This window comes from Colletotrichum graminicola (genome assembly GCF_000149035.1).
Source record: "Colletotrichum graminicola M1.001 genomic scaffold supercont1.22, whole genome shotgun sequence".
Taxonomy (NCBI): Eukaryota; Fungi; Ascomycota; class Sordariomycetes; order Glomerellales; family Glomerellaceae; genus Colletotrichum; species Colletotrichum graminicola.
Window position 1 is genome coordinate 330,760 of NW_007361026.1, and position 19,021 is coordinate 349,780.

The following is a 19,021-nucleotide window of genomic DNA, read 5'->3' on the forward strand; positions in this document are numbered from 1 at the left end:
TGGATTTTTTATATATTTCGCATACCTCGCCGTTGCTGAAGAGTCCAAGTTTGCCATCCACCTATCTGAACTGCGGCTTCTTCAGCATCATCAAGCTTACAAGCGTTACCTCCTGATTCTGGAGGCTTACACTGCCCCTCGTTCATTCCGAGATCGGGATGACTGCGCAAAATCTACAGAATGGCGCTCAGCCGAAGTATGGTCAGTATGATCCTTTACCTCATCCTACCTCAACCTTCAATTGCACATCCCCTATTTGATCTCGGACTGGGTGGCCCAATGTTCTTTTCATGCGTTCCCCCTTTGCTCCATATTTGGTCGCACACCGCATAACCCTATGTTGAAGTGACAAGGCCAGTTGCTGAATACCTGTAAGAAAGAACCCAAACGCAGCCTGAGAACCCGTTTGCTACCCTGATTCCGGAGCAACAGTTCGCCATCATCCCCGAGTTCTCTCTCGAATCGGGCGTCACGCTTCGCAATGTCCCTGTGGCCTATACCACGAGGGGCAAGCTCTCGCCCAACGGCGACAATGCCATGGTCATCTGTCATGCCTTGACCGGCAGCGCTGATGTCAGTGACTGGTGGGGACCTCTTCTTGGAGGTCCCGGTAGAGCCTTCGACACATCGCGGTTCTTCATCGTCTGTATGAACGCCCTCGGAAGTCCTTACGGCACTGCGAGTCCGGTTACTGCTAAGGATGGGGACCCATCAAAGGGCAATTACGGCCCCGAGTTTCCTTTGACTACCATCCGCGATGACGTCAAGTGAGATGAGCTCTATCTGTACTTGAGGCAAGATGACTGACCCATTCCAGCCTTCACAAGCTCCTCTTGGACGATCTTGGCGTCAAGCAGGTTGCCGCAGTCATTGGTGGATCGTTGGGCGGCATGTTTGTTTTGGAGTGGGCGTACCTTGGCAAGGAGTACATCCGTTGCATCGTGCCCATTGCGACATCAAGCAGACACAGCGCTTGGGGTATCAGCTGGGGTGAAGCCCAACGGCAAAGCATCTACGCAGATCCGAAGTACGACGACGGCTATTATCCCTTCGACGACCCCCCATCGACCGGCCTCGGCGCCGCTCGTATGTCTGCTCTTTTGACCTACCGCAGCCGCAACTCTTTCGAGTCACGTTTCGGGCGCAACATTCCCGACCCTTCCAGACGGCAAACAATCCGCGAGAGGTCAAGACCCAGCACACCGTCCGAGGCGCACTTCCATATCCATAACGACGGCCACAACGTCAAGCGGGCCGGCCTCCCGCGTCAGAATAGCCAGGGCGGAACAGGAGAAACGTCAGTCAACAGCACCCTGGCCCAGGCAGCCACCGAGGCACTGGACCCCCAGTTTCATGGCCCCCAGACGGAGAGTCTGGCTGGAGGCGACAATATCCCTACCTCGACCTACTTCTCCGCGCAATCCTACCTGCGTTATCAGGGACAGAAGTTTGTCAAGCGTTTCGACAGCAACTGCTACATCGCCATGACGAGGAAGCTGGATACGCATGATGTTTCCCGTGGCCGTGCGTCGACCATTGCCGAGGCCTTGGCATTGATCGAACAGCCTACCCTGGTCCTGGGTATCGAGAGCGACGGCCTGTTCACGTTTGCGGAACAAGAGGAGATTGCGGAGCATGTCAAGAACGCTAAACTCGAGCGAATCGACAGCCCCGAGGGTCACGATGCGTTCCTGCTTCAGTTCGAACAGGTGAACCGCTACGTGCTGGGCTTTTTGAAGCAGACACTGCCAGATATCATGGAAAAGAAGGGCGAGGAGGTGGAGGAGACCGGCGTTGGTCAACTGACCAAGAGTAGCACTTTTGGAGAAGCCGAGGTGGAAGATATCACTGCGTGGTAAATGACCGCGTCCTAGAGGCGAGGCTGGAGTAGGAAAGTGCTGGTGCTGTACATATCGACGGATCGAGTTTTGGTTGGCTGGCCGTCTATTTCAACATGAATAGAGTTTTTCAACAACTCGGCGATACAGGGAAATGGGTGGCGAGGGGCTAGAAACAAACCACATCATTGAGCAATGGCGTAAAGTTCGGCTGGAGCAAGATCTATCCGGAATGAGGCCCATGCTAGTAATTGCCACACTAACATCCGTTGACCAGCTCCTTGCTTTGCGTGGATGGCCGCAGCCCATGGCACCCGCAGGCGGATTTGGCGATTCATGACTCTTGAATCTACTATGTACTTATCCGTCCGTGGCCAGGTGTCGCCTGCTGCAGTACTGGTGCCAAGATCATTGAGTCAATTGAAGGCGATAAGTAGATGCCGATGAGCACCATACGACACGCGAAACAGATACCATTTCTCGGCCCGGATGAAAGACGTATTGCAGCGTCAACTGCGCCGTTGTTAAAGTCCTGCCCAACCTCCAGTCCGACAACCTGGTCTTCCCGCCTGCTCATCGACAGCGCATAAATAGTAGGAAGCATACGGCTTATATAGCCGTCTAGGTGGCGAGGCTCGCGGGAGGGAGGGAGAATGCACGGGATATTTGGTCTTTCAACTCTCCCGCCACCTGAAAGAGTCTCCTAAGAAGGGGAAGGCGACTGCGAACTCTACACGGAACGCAAATCGAACAACGAAAACGAGGAGGCCGACAGCAAAAATAGCATTGGTGCTGAACGAAACTTTTATTCAGAGGCAGACACCATAAGCATACCTACCTTTTGTCGTTTCTGGTGTGCGGATAGATGAAGATGTACGAACAAAGGCTATTATCTTGGTTTGGCCAATCCTTAGCCTCTGGTCAAATCCATAACTTGATTCTATCTCAAGAGACTGGTGACTGGAACGGTGTTGACAGGCGAACACACCTAGACGAACCATTGCGGACGTTCAAGTTCCGCAACACAGAGGCTATCATGACTTCCAGAGAAACAACACGTGACCCTGTCTGTTTTCGACTACCGGTAGTAGTTCTGGTTTTGCCTCCTAGGTAGGTACTTCAGTAGTCGCCGTCGGCAAGGTTTTCATTCCCAAGGTCCTTCTGGCGTGGGCCCAGACGCTATGTTGTACACGGTAGATTATCCCCTCAACCGCGATAAGGCCCTATCTCCATAGTGGGCACCAATCATAACCCCACAAAGGTCAAAAATTGTACAGTACTCCTTTCTACGCCTATTTTTGCCTATACCAGAGGTACTAGCGATTTCCCTCTCTTTGAAGAGCCACGCTGTAAGTTAGGTAATCACGGACTCTCATCACGTGAGTGTAGTGCGGAGAAATAAGTGGAGATGGAGCCTTATCGCGGTTGAGGGGATAGCTCTCCATGCGCTACAGCGGGCCGTCCGTCTGGTTTTTGGTAAGTGGGATGCAACCCAGGTCTCCACGAGGAAGAACAGACATAGATGCACGTGGGCTTTTGAAGACTTCGCTGATCTACTTGATCGGCGTCGAACCTTAAGACTCATCCTCGAAAGACTTCATCGTCTGAGAAAGAGCCTTAGGGTCTCTCATTCTCAATTTGGGAGAAGAAAAACAGAAACCCCCCACATACTAAACCTAGAAAGCTGCGGAAGGCATGGATAACAATAACAAAGATAGGATAAGCAAGCAGGGTGGATTGCTGGAGGAGGAGGCGACGATATAGTGGAGCGGCTGAGATACTAGTACGCGCGCTTTGTGCACAGAATGAAGCTGAGGCGATCCAAGTCGAGCATCACAGGGCAAGGGCGATGGAGGTCTGAGGCGCTGCTGAGTGACCGACAGGCCTTACTGTTATGAGCTGTCAGCACCGTAAAGAAGGAGCTGGTCAGAAGTTGGCTGTACCAAGAACTATCTATTGGTTTCTTGACAGCAACACTGGCCCAATGACGATACCTGCAGGTATTGTAGATGCACCAGACTCATGACACGGTCACCAGTTTCAGTGTCATTGGGTGTGCAAGGATATGCGTCGTATCTCGTCCCAACCGTTTTTATTTTTTTTGTCCACCAACATTGTTCCTGGGATGTCGGAAAGAGAGTCGAGTACAGGCCGGTATGCTATTTTTGTTGATTACTTACGAAATGCCAACCTTTTCCACAGAGGGCCATAGGCATGCAGTAAACGTGGATGACCTCGGTCTTGGAGGTCCACGTGCCATAGGACATCCTTGTCGATGGCTTGGGGAATCCTTGTCAGAACCCCCCCTGTTCGGTAAACCCAAGCAGGAAGATAGTACCTAGGTAGTTTACAAGCAGGCAAATCCATTTGTAAAATCCATGGCGAGGGGCCGATAACGACTGGTGTGAGGCGGACGAGACGTGGTTTACAGAAAGAAATGGAAAAAAAAAATTACCTTGGCTGGCAAGTGTGAAATATGGAGTCACTGGCTCGAAGCGGCCAGCGCAAGAGATGCCAAGCCCAGTCACCGGGAGAGGTGAAACAAGATGGTGGCAGCCACTAGCGCTGAGCCGTTACTTCACGGACAGGTCTGAAAAACAAGGGAATCGGTTTCAACCTGTTTTATCTCGACCATCGGAGAGAGAGTGTGCGTGTGAGAGGGAGAAATAGGAAGAGGGGGAGGAGAAGAGAAAAAGACAAAGGAAAAGGGAGTGGATGAAGGATGGGCGCCCCCCAACGTCAGCAGTGGGTGGGCGTCCAATCGGGGTAGACTTTCTGCCTGCCTGCGTCAAGGAGGGTTCGGTATGGTCGGTATTTCAACGTCTTTCTAGAAGGAACACCCCTGTTGTTCTCCAAGTGTGTGGGGGGTGGGGAGCGGTATTCATAAATACCTACCTACACTAATAAGAGGAAGGAACCACGACCACATAAAACGTGGCTCGGCGTCTTGGTAAACGGCCAGTACCTAGTGCGTGGATCTGCTTGGGATGCACCTCCCTTTTGCCGAGTCTGTCTCTCATGTACCCAACCAGGTGCCAGTGAGCAAATAAGCGTGTACACACACGTTCTTGACATGTGCGATGAGGGCCCTTGACCAACATGGCACCCAGAACCTGCATGTCGACCATGTTGACATTGTCACTGTCGATTCCTGCCCGTAGATACCCGCTCTTTGGCTGTTCGCCGTGGCTGTGTCAACGAAGAGGTCGACATCTTGTCTGCTATGTAGGCATGTCTGACAGAGACAAATCTTCATGTCTGACAGAGACAACTGACGTGGACAATTCCTGATCTCCGGCAATAGACAAAGTCTATCCGAATACTGCGTCGATCGATGTTTCTAGCACGTCGGCTTGAGACACTCTGTTCGGCATTTGGCCTGACCACGACCCCCAAACGCCTGCAAACTCTCTTCTGCATGGGCCGAGTCACCTTTTCAGCCCTGTCTTGTGCGCTTTTGTCGGCCCCGGGACCATTATGTATTGTACTCGGCAACAGTGTCTGCCCCTTTGCCGCTACCGACTCCTAATTTAAACTTGTTCCGCTTTCCAAGGATGAGATTAGCAGTCAACTGCACACGGACTCCGCGGCCCGGAACCCCCGCGCATTCATATCCAACATGTCTCGCGGACACTCCCCTCTCCTTCCCACCCTCCTCTAACTAGGTGCCACGGTGCTTGGCACCCCCGCCTTGCAACTTGCCTGCCTCGGGGAGCCCCTGTCAAACCCATGCTCAGCTCCTCGCCCCAATGCGTGGGACCGACGGAGAGCACGAGGCTCCAATACTTGCCATGCGCCTCTGCGACCTGGGACCCTTTTCCTTTAACCCCCCCCTCCCCCGCCACCTTTACATCCGCCCAGAGTCGAGCCGTCCAAGATACCAACCGTAATACCGAACGACCTGCCATCTCCGCTGCACAACGTCGACGTCTTGTCTTGCAACCCCCGAAATAGCGGCCTTCGATACCGACCACACTGTCGAATTGTTCGCGAATTGCGTGTGAAGAAGAGGGTGCCTGACCCGAGGAAACCGGGATCAATCGATTACACACGGACTGTTGAAACTCCATCATGGCACCCGAGGGCGGGCGAACGACTGTGACGTAGAACAGGCAAATTTGCCATCGCGAACACACTTCCTCACCGCTCCACTTCTCGAAAACGCCATTGTTCCGAGATGGACAGCGCGCTGCCATCACCAATGGCCCTCCCGCCCGCCACCGATCGGATTTACCGGCGGACTAATGGGGGCAACAAGGCCTTCCACAACTTTGCAAACGACTATTCTCATATATCAGATCCCAACTTGCGAAGAAGGCTGGCACTGAGCGAGATCGACAAGGTTCCTTTTGGCTTATACCGTTTGTCAACACCATACTTGAACGCCATTGTAACTGTTCACTGACACGTACCTCATAGATGTAAGAGCCATTCTGGTTGGCGGGGTTGGTTTCTTCCTCGATTCTTACGACATTTTCGCCATTAACCTCGTCACCACCTTGCTCGGCGTGGTATTCTGGCAAGGACCTCCCGGTCAGCACGTACACGGTTACGGCGGCAACAATGGCGAACTGCCAAGCTCCGTTAACTCGGCCCTGAAAGCATCGACCAGCGCCGGTATCATCATCGGCCAGATTGTCTTCGGCTGGTTGGCCGATGTATTTGGTAGACGGAGGATGTACGGCGTGGAGCTCACAATCATCATTTTGGCCACCATGAGCGCTGCGCTCGTGTCACCAAGCCAATCGATCAGCTTCACCGGACTCATGATATTCTGGAGGGTCATCATGGTAGGCAGAGCTTGTTCATACGCAAAAGATATGCACGCTGACAATGCTTCAGGGCGTTGGTATCGGTGGTGATTACCCACTCAGTTCTGTCATTACTTCAGAGTAAGTTGGACCATGAATCAAAAGCCCTATAGCAGCGATTCTTGGGACTGACATGTGCCTCAGGTATGCGCCCACACGCTGGAGAGGAGCCATGATCGCTGCCGTTTTCTCGATGCAAGGTATGGGTCAGCTGGGCGCTGCCGTCGTTGCACTGGTTGTCGCCGAGGTGTTCAAGGGCTCCTATATGGACGTGCACACTCTCAGCGACTGCCACGATCGTTGCCAACTGGCAGCTGACCGCTCATGGCGCATCATCGTCGGCATGGGCGCAGTACCAGCCTGCATAGCCTTATACTACCGAATCACGATCCCCGAGACGCCTCGCTACACCTTCGACGTCGAACAGGATGTTGAAAAAGCCGACGCCGACATCCGAGCGTACATGGCGAGCAAGTCCAAGGGCGAATACGACCCAGAATTGCAGGCAAAGATGAAGAAGGAAGCTGGCCCCGCCTTCAACACACCGACTGCGTCTTGGCCCGATGCCTGGGCGTACTTCTCGCAGTGGGTACACCTCAAGATGCTCATCGGTACCTCCTTCTCATGGTTCTTTCTGGTAAGTCAGGCAGATGAAGAACGCACAGCCATGACAAACGAACTCACACACATTCGATAGGATTTGGCGTTCTACGGCCTCGGCCTAAACAGCACCGTAGTGCTGCAGACCATTGGATATGCCGATGGTGACAACTTTTATGAAAGACTGCACAACCAGGCAGTCGGTCTCATCATTCTGGCGTGCGCCGGCGCCATCCCAGGTTACTGGACATCGGTGTTTACGATAGATACCTTCGGTCGTAAGCCCATCCAAATCATGGGCTTTTTTACTCTGAGCGTGATATTCTGTGTCCTCGGCTTCATGTTTCACCAGCTCCCCGACCCCATCTTCATCACAATTTACGTCATTGGCCAGTTCTTCTTCAATTTTGGCCCAAACACCACGACCTTCATCGTCCCCGGCGAATGCTTCCCGACGCGGTACCGCTCTTCAGGGCACGGAATATCGGCAGCGATGGGCAAGGTCGGCGCAATCCTCGCGCAGGTTATCAGCATTCCTCTGCTAGCCAGAGACGACGTCTCGGGCGATTGCCACGGCCGTCACTGCGCTGCCCGGCTTGACCGCCTCCTGGAGCTTTTTGCCCTCTTCATGTTCCTGGGTACGCTGTCTTCGTTGCTCATCCCGGAGACGAAAGGCATGACGCTGGAAGAACTGGCCGGCGAACCTCCGACTTCTTATAACCGTGGCAGCAACGGCAGTATATCGAACTACCCCCGCCAAACCTCAAAGTGGAATCCGTTCTCTGGCGGCCAACCGGCGGGTTTTCACTACCCCCGCATCAGAAACATAAGAGCCTCCCGGGTCGGAATCATGACGTCCCCTGTGTTTATAGCTGAGGAGCAGCGTCAGAGAAGGAGTCAGTCCCGTTTCTGGCATAAGAAGAAAGAACGAGGCCTAGACAGCAGCGCGAGCGGCACGGAAGATTACACTAGGAGTTTTCGCGACAGCGTCATCTCCTCGGCATACGGACGGAATACGGGCACTGCTGACGAGCATATGCCTCCACATTCGATGAACCCCGAAGTGATTCCGACTTGGGGCGCCGGCTGGGGTCGAGTGGATCGCGGTGCACAGCCGATGGACAACGTCAAGCTGCACGATGTAGGCAGTTTGTTACAAAGGGATTCCCATAAAGATTCCAGCAGGAACTCTCGGGCTTAAGTGCGTGTGTATATTACTTTGCTTTGGAATAAGCAGGGCGTCGCGGGTGACCTCTTTTAGCGGGACAAAGCCCTTCGTGTTTGACGGCGGCGACGTTGTATCTGCCGAGAAGTACATATTTGTCTAGATACTGTAGTTTTGTTTTGTATGATAATGCCCGTCATGAGACCGTCCACACGGTTACTGCAACATTTTACGAAGATCTATCCGTAGTATCACTCCATTCATCTGTTAGTCACCCATACGACTGCTTTTCGATTAAGCAGAATGAAGAGCTTACATCCTTAAGTAGTGTTGATGCTAGGTTATATCGCTGGGCTGTCGCCGATTTCTGCCCTAGTAGGTACTTTTACGCTGATTTGTGGTCATCGGTGGACCAAGGAGGCCCGAGATCGATAGGAAGCCATGTCGAAAGGTGTCGAGTCATGTAAAAAGCTCGACACATAGAGCTTATCGGATGGACAGATCTACGCAACCACAGAGTCTTTCACACCTACGAAGTCAGGTGTAACGTAGACTGGCTTTCGAATGATGAGTTCTCCAAAAGCTGGCTGTTAGGAACGGGTCGTCCTAGGAGAAGGACAAGATATGGATGCTATCGCATGTTTGAGATTTGTTCGCACCGGAAGGTGTAGAAGTTGCCTCGACAGCATCGGCACTTGGGATCTTTTATGAGCGGAAACTTCGTGATTCTCTCAATTCGCCATTGAAAACTGTTTATTCAAAGGCCTGGGATGAGGCTAAAGGGTTGCTCCTCCAGACTGTCGAACAGATCGGTTTACAAAAAGTGGCTGGCGATTGCGGTAGAGGGGGGACAAGGGTACCGTAAACTGAACAAAGGCATTGAGTCTCTCGGCCCTTGCCCAGCGTGCAAGCACTTATGTCACAACAAGCTTCATGATAATGAGGCTCCGTGGATACGGGTAGCAATGCGAGAATTCGCGTGACTATCCGCCAGAACAGTATTTTTGGCGTTTCTCATATTCATGTACTTTATATTTAACCTCATGCCTCGGTAGTTGTCCGCTCTAACTAGCGATAATATGTCTTTTCTCCCCACAGTCGATGATTTTCTTCATCTTGTAGTCAGGATACAATGCTAACCCACCAAATGAACTGGAGGTATCGTGAATAGTAATCTCTGGTCTGCTGTTCACAGAGAGCTTTCGGTGGGAGACGTCGGACCCGACGTTTAGGCAACAAAGATATGAGAGATTCCCCATATCCTCGTCACCATGACGCCCTTCTAGAGTTATAGCCGAAATCCATCTTTACTAATTCCGCCGCGGAATTAACATCCTTGCGTGGGCCCAGAACGAGCTTGAAGAGATGATGCTGAAGGAGATTGATGTCATCTGTCTGCTCGACCGCCTCGGCTACATGGATCCTCAACCTTGTTCGACGCCTCGCTACCGAACTATTGCGCTGGAAATTAAAGATGCCCCGTCTCGATCCTTTCCCCTTTTGTAATGAAGAATGCAGCGCCGAAGAGCATTAACTTTGCCGACGTACAACCTACCAAGAGTCGCGTGGTTGATTTGGCCTCTGGTGCCTCCGACAGTAGTGTATACCTGCATTAGAGCGTGGGGTCAAAATGCTGAGCTGTCTGGAGCCTTTACTCAGAATTGGTTCATGAGCCCAGCAGCCCCCCATCTCGAACCAGAGAACCTGTTCCGATCGCCAGCTATCACCGGTAGCGGAGCTTATCTCTGATGCGGCCCGCCAATGCCCACACAATCCACCTAAGCAGTGGATATCTCGCCTTTGTCAACAGGGCAACCCGCAATAGCCTCTGTTCTCCCTCACGTATAATTGAGAACAACCTCGGTACCCCAACTGTTCGTCAGCGCTTGGACCCGGACCGCCACCCCTGCAAAGTCAACAATGTGATTATTCACACGTTTGGATCGCTCAAACGTAGGGCGAGTGGGAGGGTAGTTTGAGAGTTACCGAGGGCCGAGATGTCCGAGCCAAATCCCACGCGAAAAACGATTGGACCGCATGCAACAGTCGTACCTCGGGAGATGATCTGTTTTCTTGCTTTGGGCAAGCAAGAGCATACAGGCAGCAACCTGAGTCTCGGCTCTAAGTGGGTCTTATTCAATCACGATCCAAAGGGGTTTGCCGACAATGTGTAAAGACGGTTCACCAATGCGGTTTGCTTCTCTAAGCCAATGTGTATTGAGACTGTGTAGTTTGAAAAATATAGTGTATCTGAGCAACCCTACTATGGACCGCCTTGTACTTGTACCGACGTACGACAGAGAACGCAAGATAGGAGGAGGAGTAGATATGCCACGGTGACAGTTGATTGGCTAGACGGGAATATATTAATTCTGGGTCCTACAGTCCGTTGCGCGTTATACATCTCACCCGACGTACCCCCCCCCTGGCTGACCTGACCTAGGCCCACTCCAGAAACTTATCCGAAGTTTCGCCATTAATGGAGGGTAGGTCAGGTCAGCTCCTAAGTGTGGGCCCGGGCCCACATAGCGACTCAGGCCAGGTACAGAGATTAATCCTAGACTATTCCTATCTACCTTAAGTCTACCTTAGGCTATAGTTTTATTAATATAGACGTTAAGATAATTCTAGTTTAGACGTACTAGATAAAGGATATATCTCTTAGCTGCCTTTTATTTCCCTAGCCTCTACCCTTTATTACGCTATTAATTAGGCGCGCTACTGCCCTTTGTTGCGCTAGACATAGTAGTATACTCTTAGAGCTTTTTTAAAATAAACCTAGATTAGCCTTAGATTAATCTTAGATTAGTCTAGGAATAGACTAGCTAGTAGTATTAGATATTATTATATAAATAGGAGATAAAGTTTATTTTAGTAAATAGTAGTTAAGGATTATAGTAAAGTACTTTACCTGTTATAAAATGTAGGCCTAGGCCTACACTTATAAGCTGACCTGACCTACCCTCTATTAATGGCGAAACTTTGGGTAAGTGTCTGAAGTGGGCCTAGGTCAGGTGAGGCAGGGGGGGGGTACGTCAGGTCAGCTGCAACCTGTCCGTTGCGTTAGCAGCGTCCAAAACATAAAAACGTCTGTGCACCCAAGTTTCCTCTTAAATATCTACACCACCTCTAGCTTGTTAATTTTAAAATAAGTCTTATCATAGTCTTTATATATAAATGTAACAGGGCGCTGACAGTGACGCGCCTGCCAATAGACCTTCCAACGCCTGGCTCTACCCAATTGAGCCAGAACGCCAAAAGATCCACCAATGCTCAAGTGGTCCTCACTGAGCACTGCTGTCAACACCACTTATATGGCCAATTGCCACTAATCAATCAATTGGGGATTGTCACCCTGTGACAATAAAACTATATATAGACTAATTTTTTACTTATTTAGATGTTTTTTAATAGAGATATAGGTTTTAGAAGCTGCTAGTGCAACGTGAGGGTTTTAGACGCCACTAATAAAACAGTTGCGCTGGCAGCGTCTAAGCCAATCAGAGGCTGGGAGTGGAGCATATTATAGGCCTCTGATTAGCTAGAACTGGACGCTGCCAATGCAACAGACGCTGTCAACGCAACGGACGCTGTCAATACAACAGACTGTAGCGCCAAACCTGACGCACATAACATTTGTGTAAACCTATTCTGTAGCCAACACAGCCAATGAGACACAGGCAGCTTGTAAAGTACAACATAACAACCAGACTATTAGCCAAAAAAGACAAAGATAAGAGAGGATGGTCGTACTCGCACTACTGGTCCACCCAATCGGTAAACTTGTATCTCAGCATTGGAATTACACAAATAACATGCCATTTTTGCAATCAATGTTCTTGGGCTTTGCAATGGACCACCAACGTTCTTCGTTATTCTTCTCTTTTGTTCAATGGACATCAGCTTCTGCTATTCAGCCCACATCCTAGCAGGCACCAAACCAACACAGGTGATCCTGAGTCATGTTCACATCACGCTTGGCTTTTCGCAACCCAAGTCGCTTAGTGTAGATGGTCTTCCGAAGCTATATGTATAGTTTGCTAAGATTTTGTCTTGCCCCGCGTTTCCCTTATTCAGTAGGAGTATTCATACAGTACCAGGTCAAAAGTATGTTTACAGCAAAAAGGATAACCCAAGGAAGAGTCGAAGAGAGGACCCATTAATAGCTTGAGATCACTTCACAGTGCGCCACAAAGGCGTTATGCCTTAGCCACCCGCTGTAGCTTTTGAATAGCTGTCGATATTGCCGTAAACAGACTTTTGATCTGGTTCTGTACAAGCTGATAGTGCCCCCCGCCCAGTTAACCTGACAGTGGGTCTACTCTGATAGGTAACCGGACAAATGTCATATTCCGTACCCGAACCAATCTCACGCTATCCCGAATCCTAACCAAAATCCTAACCCACCCTATTACCCTGACAGGTATCCTGGTTATCAGGCGGAGCCACCGTCAGTTAAACTAGGGGGGGCATTACCGGCTTGTCTGATCACTCTGAGGCGATGTGAGTGGCCAAGGTGCAGATATAGCTACGGTGTGTCTTTTCGAAGATGAGATTTGTGCAAGCGAGATGAAAGCTGCAAGACACTGAAATTAGGTCTTCTTATTATTATTTCAATGGTACCTCGATCCCTCTCTGCGTTCTCGGTAGGCAACCGAGGACATAACGTGCCACTCGGCATCTCCCCGCACTTTACTACGTAGATTCCGATAACTCAAACCACAGTCACGGAGTGTCTCCATATTACACGTCAACTAATGGTTATGTCGCAGAACCTCGTAATACTCGGACTCAACGTTCCCTCTTGCATGTCACATGATACCTAATCGGATGTGGGTTGCTTCCACTTTATGATGGATATAACACATCACACCGCGCATCTTGCCCGGATCATCGCGATTTACTGTTTTCACCGCTGCTACTCCATCTCATTGAAGCAGTTCATTCATACGGAGCCTCCGGCTTTCGTATTATACTGCGACATACTCGGCTTTAGGCTGCACTCAGGTCCAATTTCTGCCAGCAAGGAGTTTCCCTCCACGTGCGCCAGCACGCTTCAGCTTCTCCGCGCCTGGGGCAATCTTAATGTGACACAGCTCTTGAATCGTCAGCAGGGAAAACAGCCGAGGTATCCGGATCGAGAGAAACTCACCGCCTGCAGTTGGTTGCGCGATATGCTGCTCGTCACATGTGGGAACGCAGGAGAAAATCCGGCATGTGGCCCGAGAAGCTACACGGGTGTCAAGCTCGCCCTTGCGAGCGCACGCCATTTCGATGGCTGTTTGACCAGGCTGACAAGCACCACATTGATCCACATGGCTCGTTCGGACAATCGCGCAAATCGAACTTTCTGCCTGAACCCTGACCAGGAGAGCCCAGGCCCACAGCGCCCAGCATCATGACTCCTTCGCTGGCGACATTGGACGAATCCGTTCAGAAAAGCCCCAACTCACGTGTACGAAAAGGGCGAATAAGTCAAGGACCTGGATATTATGGACAGTTCTTCATGGCGTTGCTTTCCCTAATAGTCGCTGTCAGCCGGATCGGACGCTGACCCCTGTGAAAGTTTCAGCAAGTGGAATATACAATACGTGTAATACGAAGGGCTGGTGGTGAAGTGGGTGGGTTGGCTCGCCACGATTGAGGTTGTTACCGGAACGGTTCATTACGTTCAGTTCCGGCCGGTCGAACAGTGTGTTCAATGACGGCGGTAAGGCCTAACCAAGCTATAGTGGAAGCATTCTATTTTCCAGCTTATCTACGTTCATTTTGTAGGCCGCGGACGTCCCCGATCCTACGTTGTAGGGGACACACATGTCGCACATATGTCACACAATTGCGGTTTAGACTCCGGTTTCAGCCCATCAACCCATAATTTAGTACCGTCAAGCTGAACAACAACTCCTGGCTTTCCGGTATCCGCTGCAGACGGGCGCTCTTTCCGTGCTGATCAACTTCGGATAGTGGTAGATGCATGCTGGCTACGGTGACGTCTCTTTCATCCAGAGAACCCTCTGTCTTTTTCCGTTGTTCCGATACACCTGTCCACCCAAAGCCTCTGAAACTTGCTTTATAGACTGCGGATCCTCTTCACGAGTTGAAAGTCGACTCGTAGAGAACTGATATTAATAAAACGCCAAAAGAGAACTCTAGTTATCATCGACTAGGCACGTGGCTAATTAAGGGCCGGGGCATTGACATCAGATGAGCCGCGCGGGAAGATAGCGGGGACCATCCCAAGAATCGGATCACCGCGACTCTTTCCTCAAGGATTATATTCATGCTCGTCATGGATGCGGTTTGGATACTGCATCAAGCGCGAGCCTTGCGGTGCGATTGTGATGCAAGGCGGGCGGTAAGACCGTATAGGAGCAAACAAATGCCGTTGCAAGGGTTCTCAAGAGGTTCCGTTGAAGTCTTTCCATCTATCATCTTCATCCTCACTACTCCGCAACGTCGCCCAAGTTCGCATCTCAGCACCTTCCCTAAGTGCAAAACTAACCTTCCCTATCCTGGTATCAATTGCGTGCAGGTTACTAATTCTCGCCAGGGTAATTGCTAGGTTATGCATTCGAGTGCGGCATGATCAGATAGGTGCTGGACTTCTGACGAACTTCGCACAGACAAGTTTAATGTGGACCGTCTAGCTAGATGTAGTTAGATAAGTTGATATACCATGCTTGTAGGTATGCGAACTTGCCCACATTCGTTGCGGAGCATTCCTCATCAGTTGTGTGGCTGGACCAGGCCTTGACTCAGGTACGTTATCGAGAGCAGCCGATCGTTCTCGTGGCGTGCATGAGCATGGGAGGCCATACTGGTTCGTTCCTGATACTCGTCAACACAAGTAGGTACTGCGTATCACTTGCCCAGTTGTGACGGGATCCGCGCAGGTGCGTCGCTTGTGGGTTCAATACGACTGTGGCAGATCATATTAAGCACAGGAGTCGCTACGGATTCCGTAGCACTCCCGCTCAGCTGGCTGTGTGGGCGGGGGGTAGCATTGCAAGCGCCCTGCACGTGGTAGTAAAATCAATATGGCGGTCATCTTTCGAATGCCATTGTCGAGACTGGTTTGAAGTGCCACTGTGGAGATGGTTCTTGCGTCGCTTGGAAGTTGCTGCAACCTCAACGACATGGCAAATGAGAACACCGCAAGCAGGCTGCAAGACCCATCTTTCGGTGCCCTCGAATGTGGAGGCACTGCGAGGGCGCGGACTCTATGGCTGAATCTCCACCAAGTAGGATTGAGACGAACCAATGGACCATACCCGGTGAACAGGGGCTCATGATTCAGACATCAACACACGCCCTGCCACCTGCCGTGTCGAGCCGCAAGGCTTGTATCGCATTCCTTGTTGAGCCCCTTCTACACCCCTAACTGACTGCAATCGCGTGGGTCGAGTCAATACCAGACGTTCTTCATGCTGTGACAGGATCCAGAAGTCATGGTCTGTGCCAAGTTGCGGACGACGATTCCGGGGCGGAGACGCATGGCAACCTGGTCAGAGAGCAGGCTGTCCCCAGGACGAAGGTGGTTGAAGGGTCATAAGCTCCATGGGTCCTCGGTCCGCTCTGCTGACCTTTCCAGAGTTACGGTACAATAAGATGTGAGAAGACCGAGCTCCCTGCTACGTCAACTCCATACTTGTTCTTGAGGATATCTTGCACCCCGCTCCCAGACAAGCCCGGCACCAATGAGCCGGACCTTGCTGGCCAGGTAGACAATATCCCAATGATCCCGGCTTTCTCGGTTCTTCTTCTTCTCCTCCTCTTCAAGCTGCCATGAAGAGACTCCTCGGGTATTGTCTTGCGTTACTGCCGTGGGCGGCTGGTACGGTCCTCGGTCACAACGATGCCAGAGCGGCCAGCTCTTCAACGGCCATCTTGTTGTCCACAATCCCTACATGTGCTGTAAGTCTTCGAAGCATGAGGCGTGATATCCAACCCTGTCTCACCCGCGCCTAGGTTTCTTGCACCACGAAATCCTTCTTCGATGCAGGATGTAGTCTCGACAACGTAGCCCCCTGCGTGTGCACCGACGTCCCCCTCCTCAAGACTATGTCCGCATGTGTTCAGACATCGTGCAAATGGGAAGATCAGCTCGGTAGGTCCTCAGCTGCCGGCATCATCACTGAGAGGGCTACAGCTAACAGCTTGTCAGTAATGTCGAAATTGACGCAAGACCTGTGCCGCGCCTTCCCGCACGAGTCTCGAAAATCCGAGATCAAACGGGTTGCTACAGTGTTCGCATCCATCATATTTCCCATCGTGGGATTGAGACTGCTCTCACGATATGTCGCAACGAACCGGCTTGAGTTCGACGATTGGATAACGATTGCCACGTCTGTGAGTCCACAAAGGCCGCGGAATCTCGATACCATTCTGGGTCATCGCTGACCCGTACTCCAGCTCGTTGTAGGCGCAACCCTTGGATGCGTTATATCAAGTAAGCATTGGATATGCTCTTTTCTAGCCCGGCTTGCAGATTATCTAACGCGATGCAGCTGCTAATCTCGGATTCGGAAACCATTTCTGGGACATTGATCCAAGCAACGCCGAGGGCATCGCCAAGGTGAGCCCTGGTCTTTTCACCTTGGGCCTTCTCCTACACATGACTGACGGAGCGACCAGCTCTACTACTCCATCCAGATGCTCTACGTTGTCATCATCATCATGGTCAAAACGGCAATTGTAGCCTTCTTCGCGCGCATCTTCCCACGTCGCAAATTTCAGATTGCCGTCTACATCGTTCTGGCGGTCCTCCTCTGCCACGGCCTGTTGTTCGTCCTCCTCATCATGTTCGAATGCGCCCCCGTGGCCGCCATCTGGGACCGTACACTCGAACGGAAATGCATCGACCTCAACGCCGTCACATTAGCGAGCGCCATTCTCAGCATCATCGAGGACTTCGTAATCCTGGCCATGCCCATTCCGGAACTGAGGAGACTCGAACTTACGCGCAAGAAGAAGTCTGCGGTAATTCTGTTGTTCAGCTTAGGATCTTTGTGAGTTTGATCATCTTCCTTGCATTCATACATTGGAGGAGGCTGGGGTTGTGCTTGGTCGTACAGCTGTCGCAATCCAGTGCTAACATTTGACAGTACATGCATCACCTCAATGGTACGCATACGCTATCTCTCGATATTTGTCGATCCTTTTGATATGACTTGTAAGGCCCACATTCCCTGCCACCTTCCCTAGGCTATGACGCTGACATGATGCCCAGGGGAACGTGTCGATCTAGTGAACTGGAGTGTCGCCGAGATTTCCTCCGCGCTGTTGTGCGGAAGCCTCCCAGCGTTGCGACCCCTTTTCATGAAGATCCCCGCCCTCCTCGCCATGATGCGAGGCGAACGTCCGCATACAGACATCAGAGAGCCCCTCGACACGTACAGGAAGGACGACCACCACGAAGCACAATTCCAGGACAAGTCGCACGGGCTCATCGGCATGTCCCAGCTCTATCTGCCCAACGCGCGCGTGCCGGACAACTGGACCAAGGAAGACGAACTCTACGCGATGAGGCGCGACGTCGAAAGACAGATTGTCGAAAGGCAGGTCGGCCACCATTCCGATCGAGTCGCCCCCCTGACGGAGCCGCTACGCTCCCACCCCATCTGGATGAGGCGCGGCAGTGAGTCGACGACGACGACAGCGACGTACTCGGCCACCAGATCGCCGACGATAATGAGCACATCGACGTACTCGAACCCCAAATCACCGACGGCGCTTCTGCGTATGAACGGATACGAACCGAAGAACATAAGGAACGGCGTGAACAAGAACTTCACAATGTCATGGTTGTAATGAGAGTGGAACATGTGATGAGATGCGATATACCCATTTGTCAGATTTGAATTGATGCCATTGATGCCCCAAGATACCTGCTTCTATTCTACCTGATATCCCCGCGTTCGGCGACATTACCCAGCCAGCTGTGCATTCAAACAGAAAGCCTACGTGGGCCGCGCCAACGGATGCTACCGCCGCTGGAGTTGTGTTTCAGATGACATTTCACTTCTGCGTCATAATCGTCAGTGCTCAAGGCCTCCATCGTCACGACGGCATACGAGCCTATACCGTCGCTCGCAACATGTCCGTATCTTCAGCCATACAGAAGAAGGCTCCGCAGTCACCTCCAAGACGGCAAAGGTCAGCGCACCGAAGCGTGTCCCTGCGTAGATATAACGAGTAACATAATCTGCAATCTCTGTTGCCGACTTAGTCATAGTCTGGTTTTTGTTTTCTTTTTCTTGTCCGATAACTTGGGATGTATTCCGTTTCAACTCGGACGGGAAATGCGTCGCCTTACCTACCTGATTCCTCTTCTCCCCTTCTGCATCCCCCCCAGGCTCTCCCCATCCGGACGAACTCGCTATGAGGGAGGCCTCGTAATGCTTCTTATCGTCGATGGGTCAGAGCGCGCGCACATAGCATATGATACACACACCCTGATTCCAGAGTTGTATTCTGCCACTTTAGCTTTCATGGTTCTACGGAAACCGTTAGCTCTCACCTGGACGGACGGAAAAAACACACAGGGGGGGAGCATCGGCTTAGGCCATCGTGAGCCGGATGAAACATCTCGACGGCCGTGCTGAGTG

The 19,021-nt window shown here is 51.5% G+C and overlaps 3 protein-coding genes across 3 annotated transcripts; all 3 read left to right on the forward strand.

Annotated features, from left to right (window-relative positions):
- Positions 1 to 180: 180 nt before the first annotated feature.
- On the forward strand, positions 181 to 1,859 carry GLRG_06142 (homoserine O-acetyltransferase; the record flags this gene model as incomplete). The annotated part of the gene is made up of 3 exons (XM_008096827.1): positions 181 to 205; positions 377 to 767; positions 818 to 1,859. The coding sequence occupies 3 exons, from the start codon at positions 181 to 183 to the stop codon at positions 1,857 to 1,859; spliced, it is 1,458 nt and encodes a 485-aa protein (XP_008095018.1).
- A 4,156-nt stretch (positions 1,860 to 6,015) lies between these two features.
- Positions 6,016 to 8,450, forward strand: GLRG_06143 (H+ symporter; the record flags this gene model as incomplete). Its single annotated transcript, XM_008096828.1, has 5 exons — positions 6,016 to 6,199; positions 6,258 to 6,628; positions 6,681 to 6,730; positions 6,794 to 7,286; positions 7,347 to 8,450. 5 exons carry the CDS (start codon positions 6,016 to 6,018, stop codon positions 8,448 to 8,450), a joined length of 2,202 nt encoding a protein of 733 aa, XP_008095019.1.
- Positions 8,451 to 16,475: 8,025 nt separating this feature from the next.
- Positions 16,476 to 18,224, forward strand: GLRG_06144 (uncharacterized protein; the record flags this gene model as incomplete). Its single annotated transcript, XM_008096829.1, has 7 exons — positions 16,476 to 16,521; positions 16,579 to 16,763; positions 16,827 to 16,863; positions 16,922 to 16,989; positions 17,049 to 17,393; positions 17,519 to 17,537; positions 17,644 to 18,224. 7 exons carry the CDS (start codon positions 16,476 to 16,478, stop codon positions 18,222 to 18,224), a joined length of 1,281 nt encoding a protein of 426 aa, XP_008095020.1.
- Between the last annotated feature and the right edge of the window lie 797 nt (positions 18,225 to 19,021).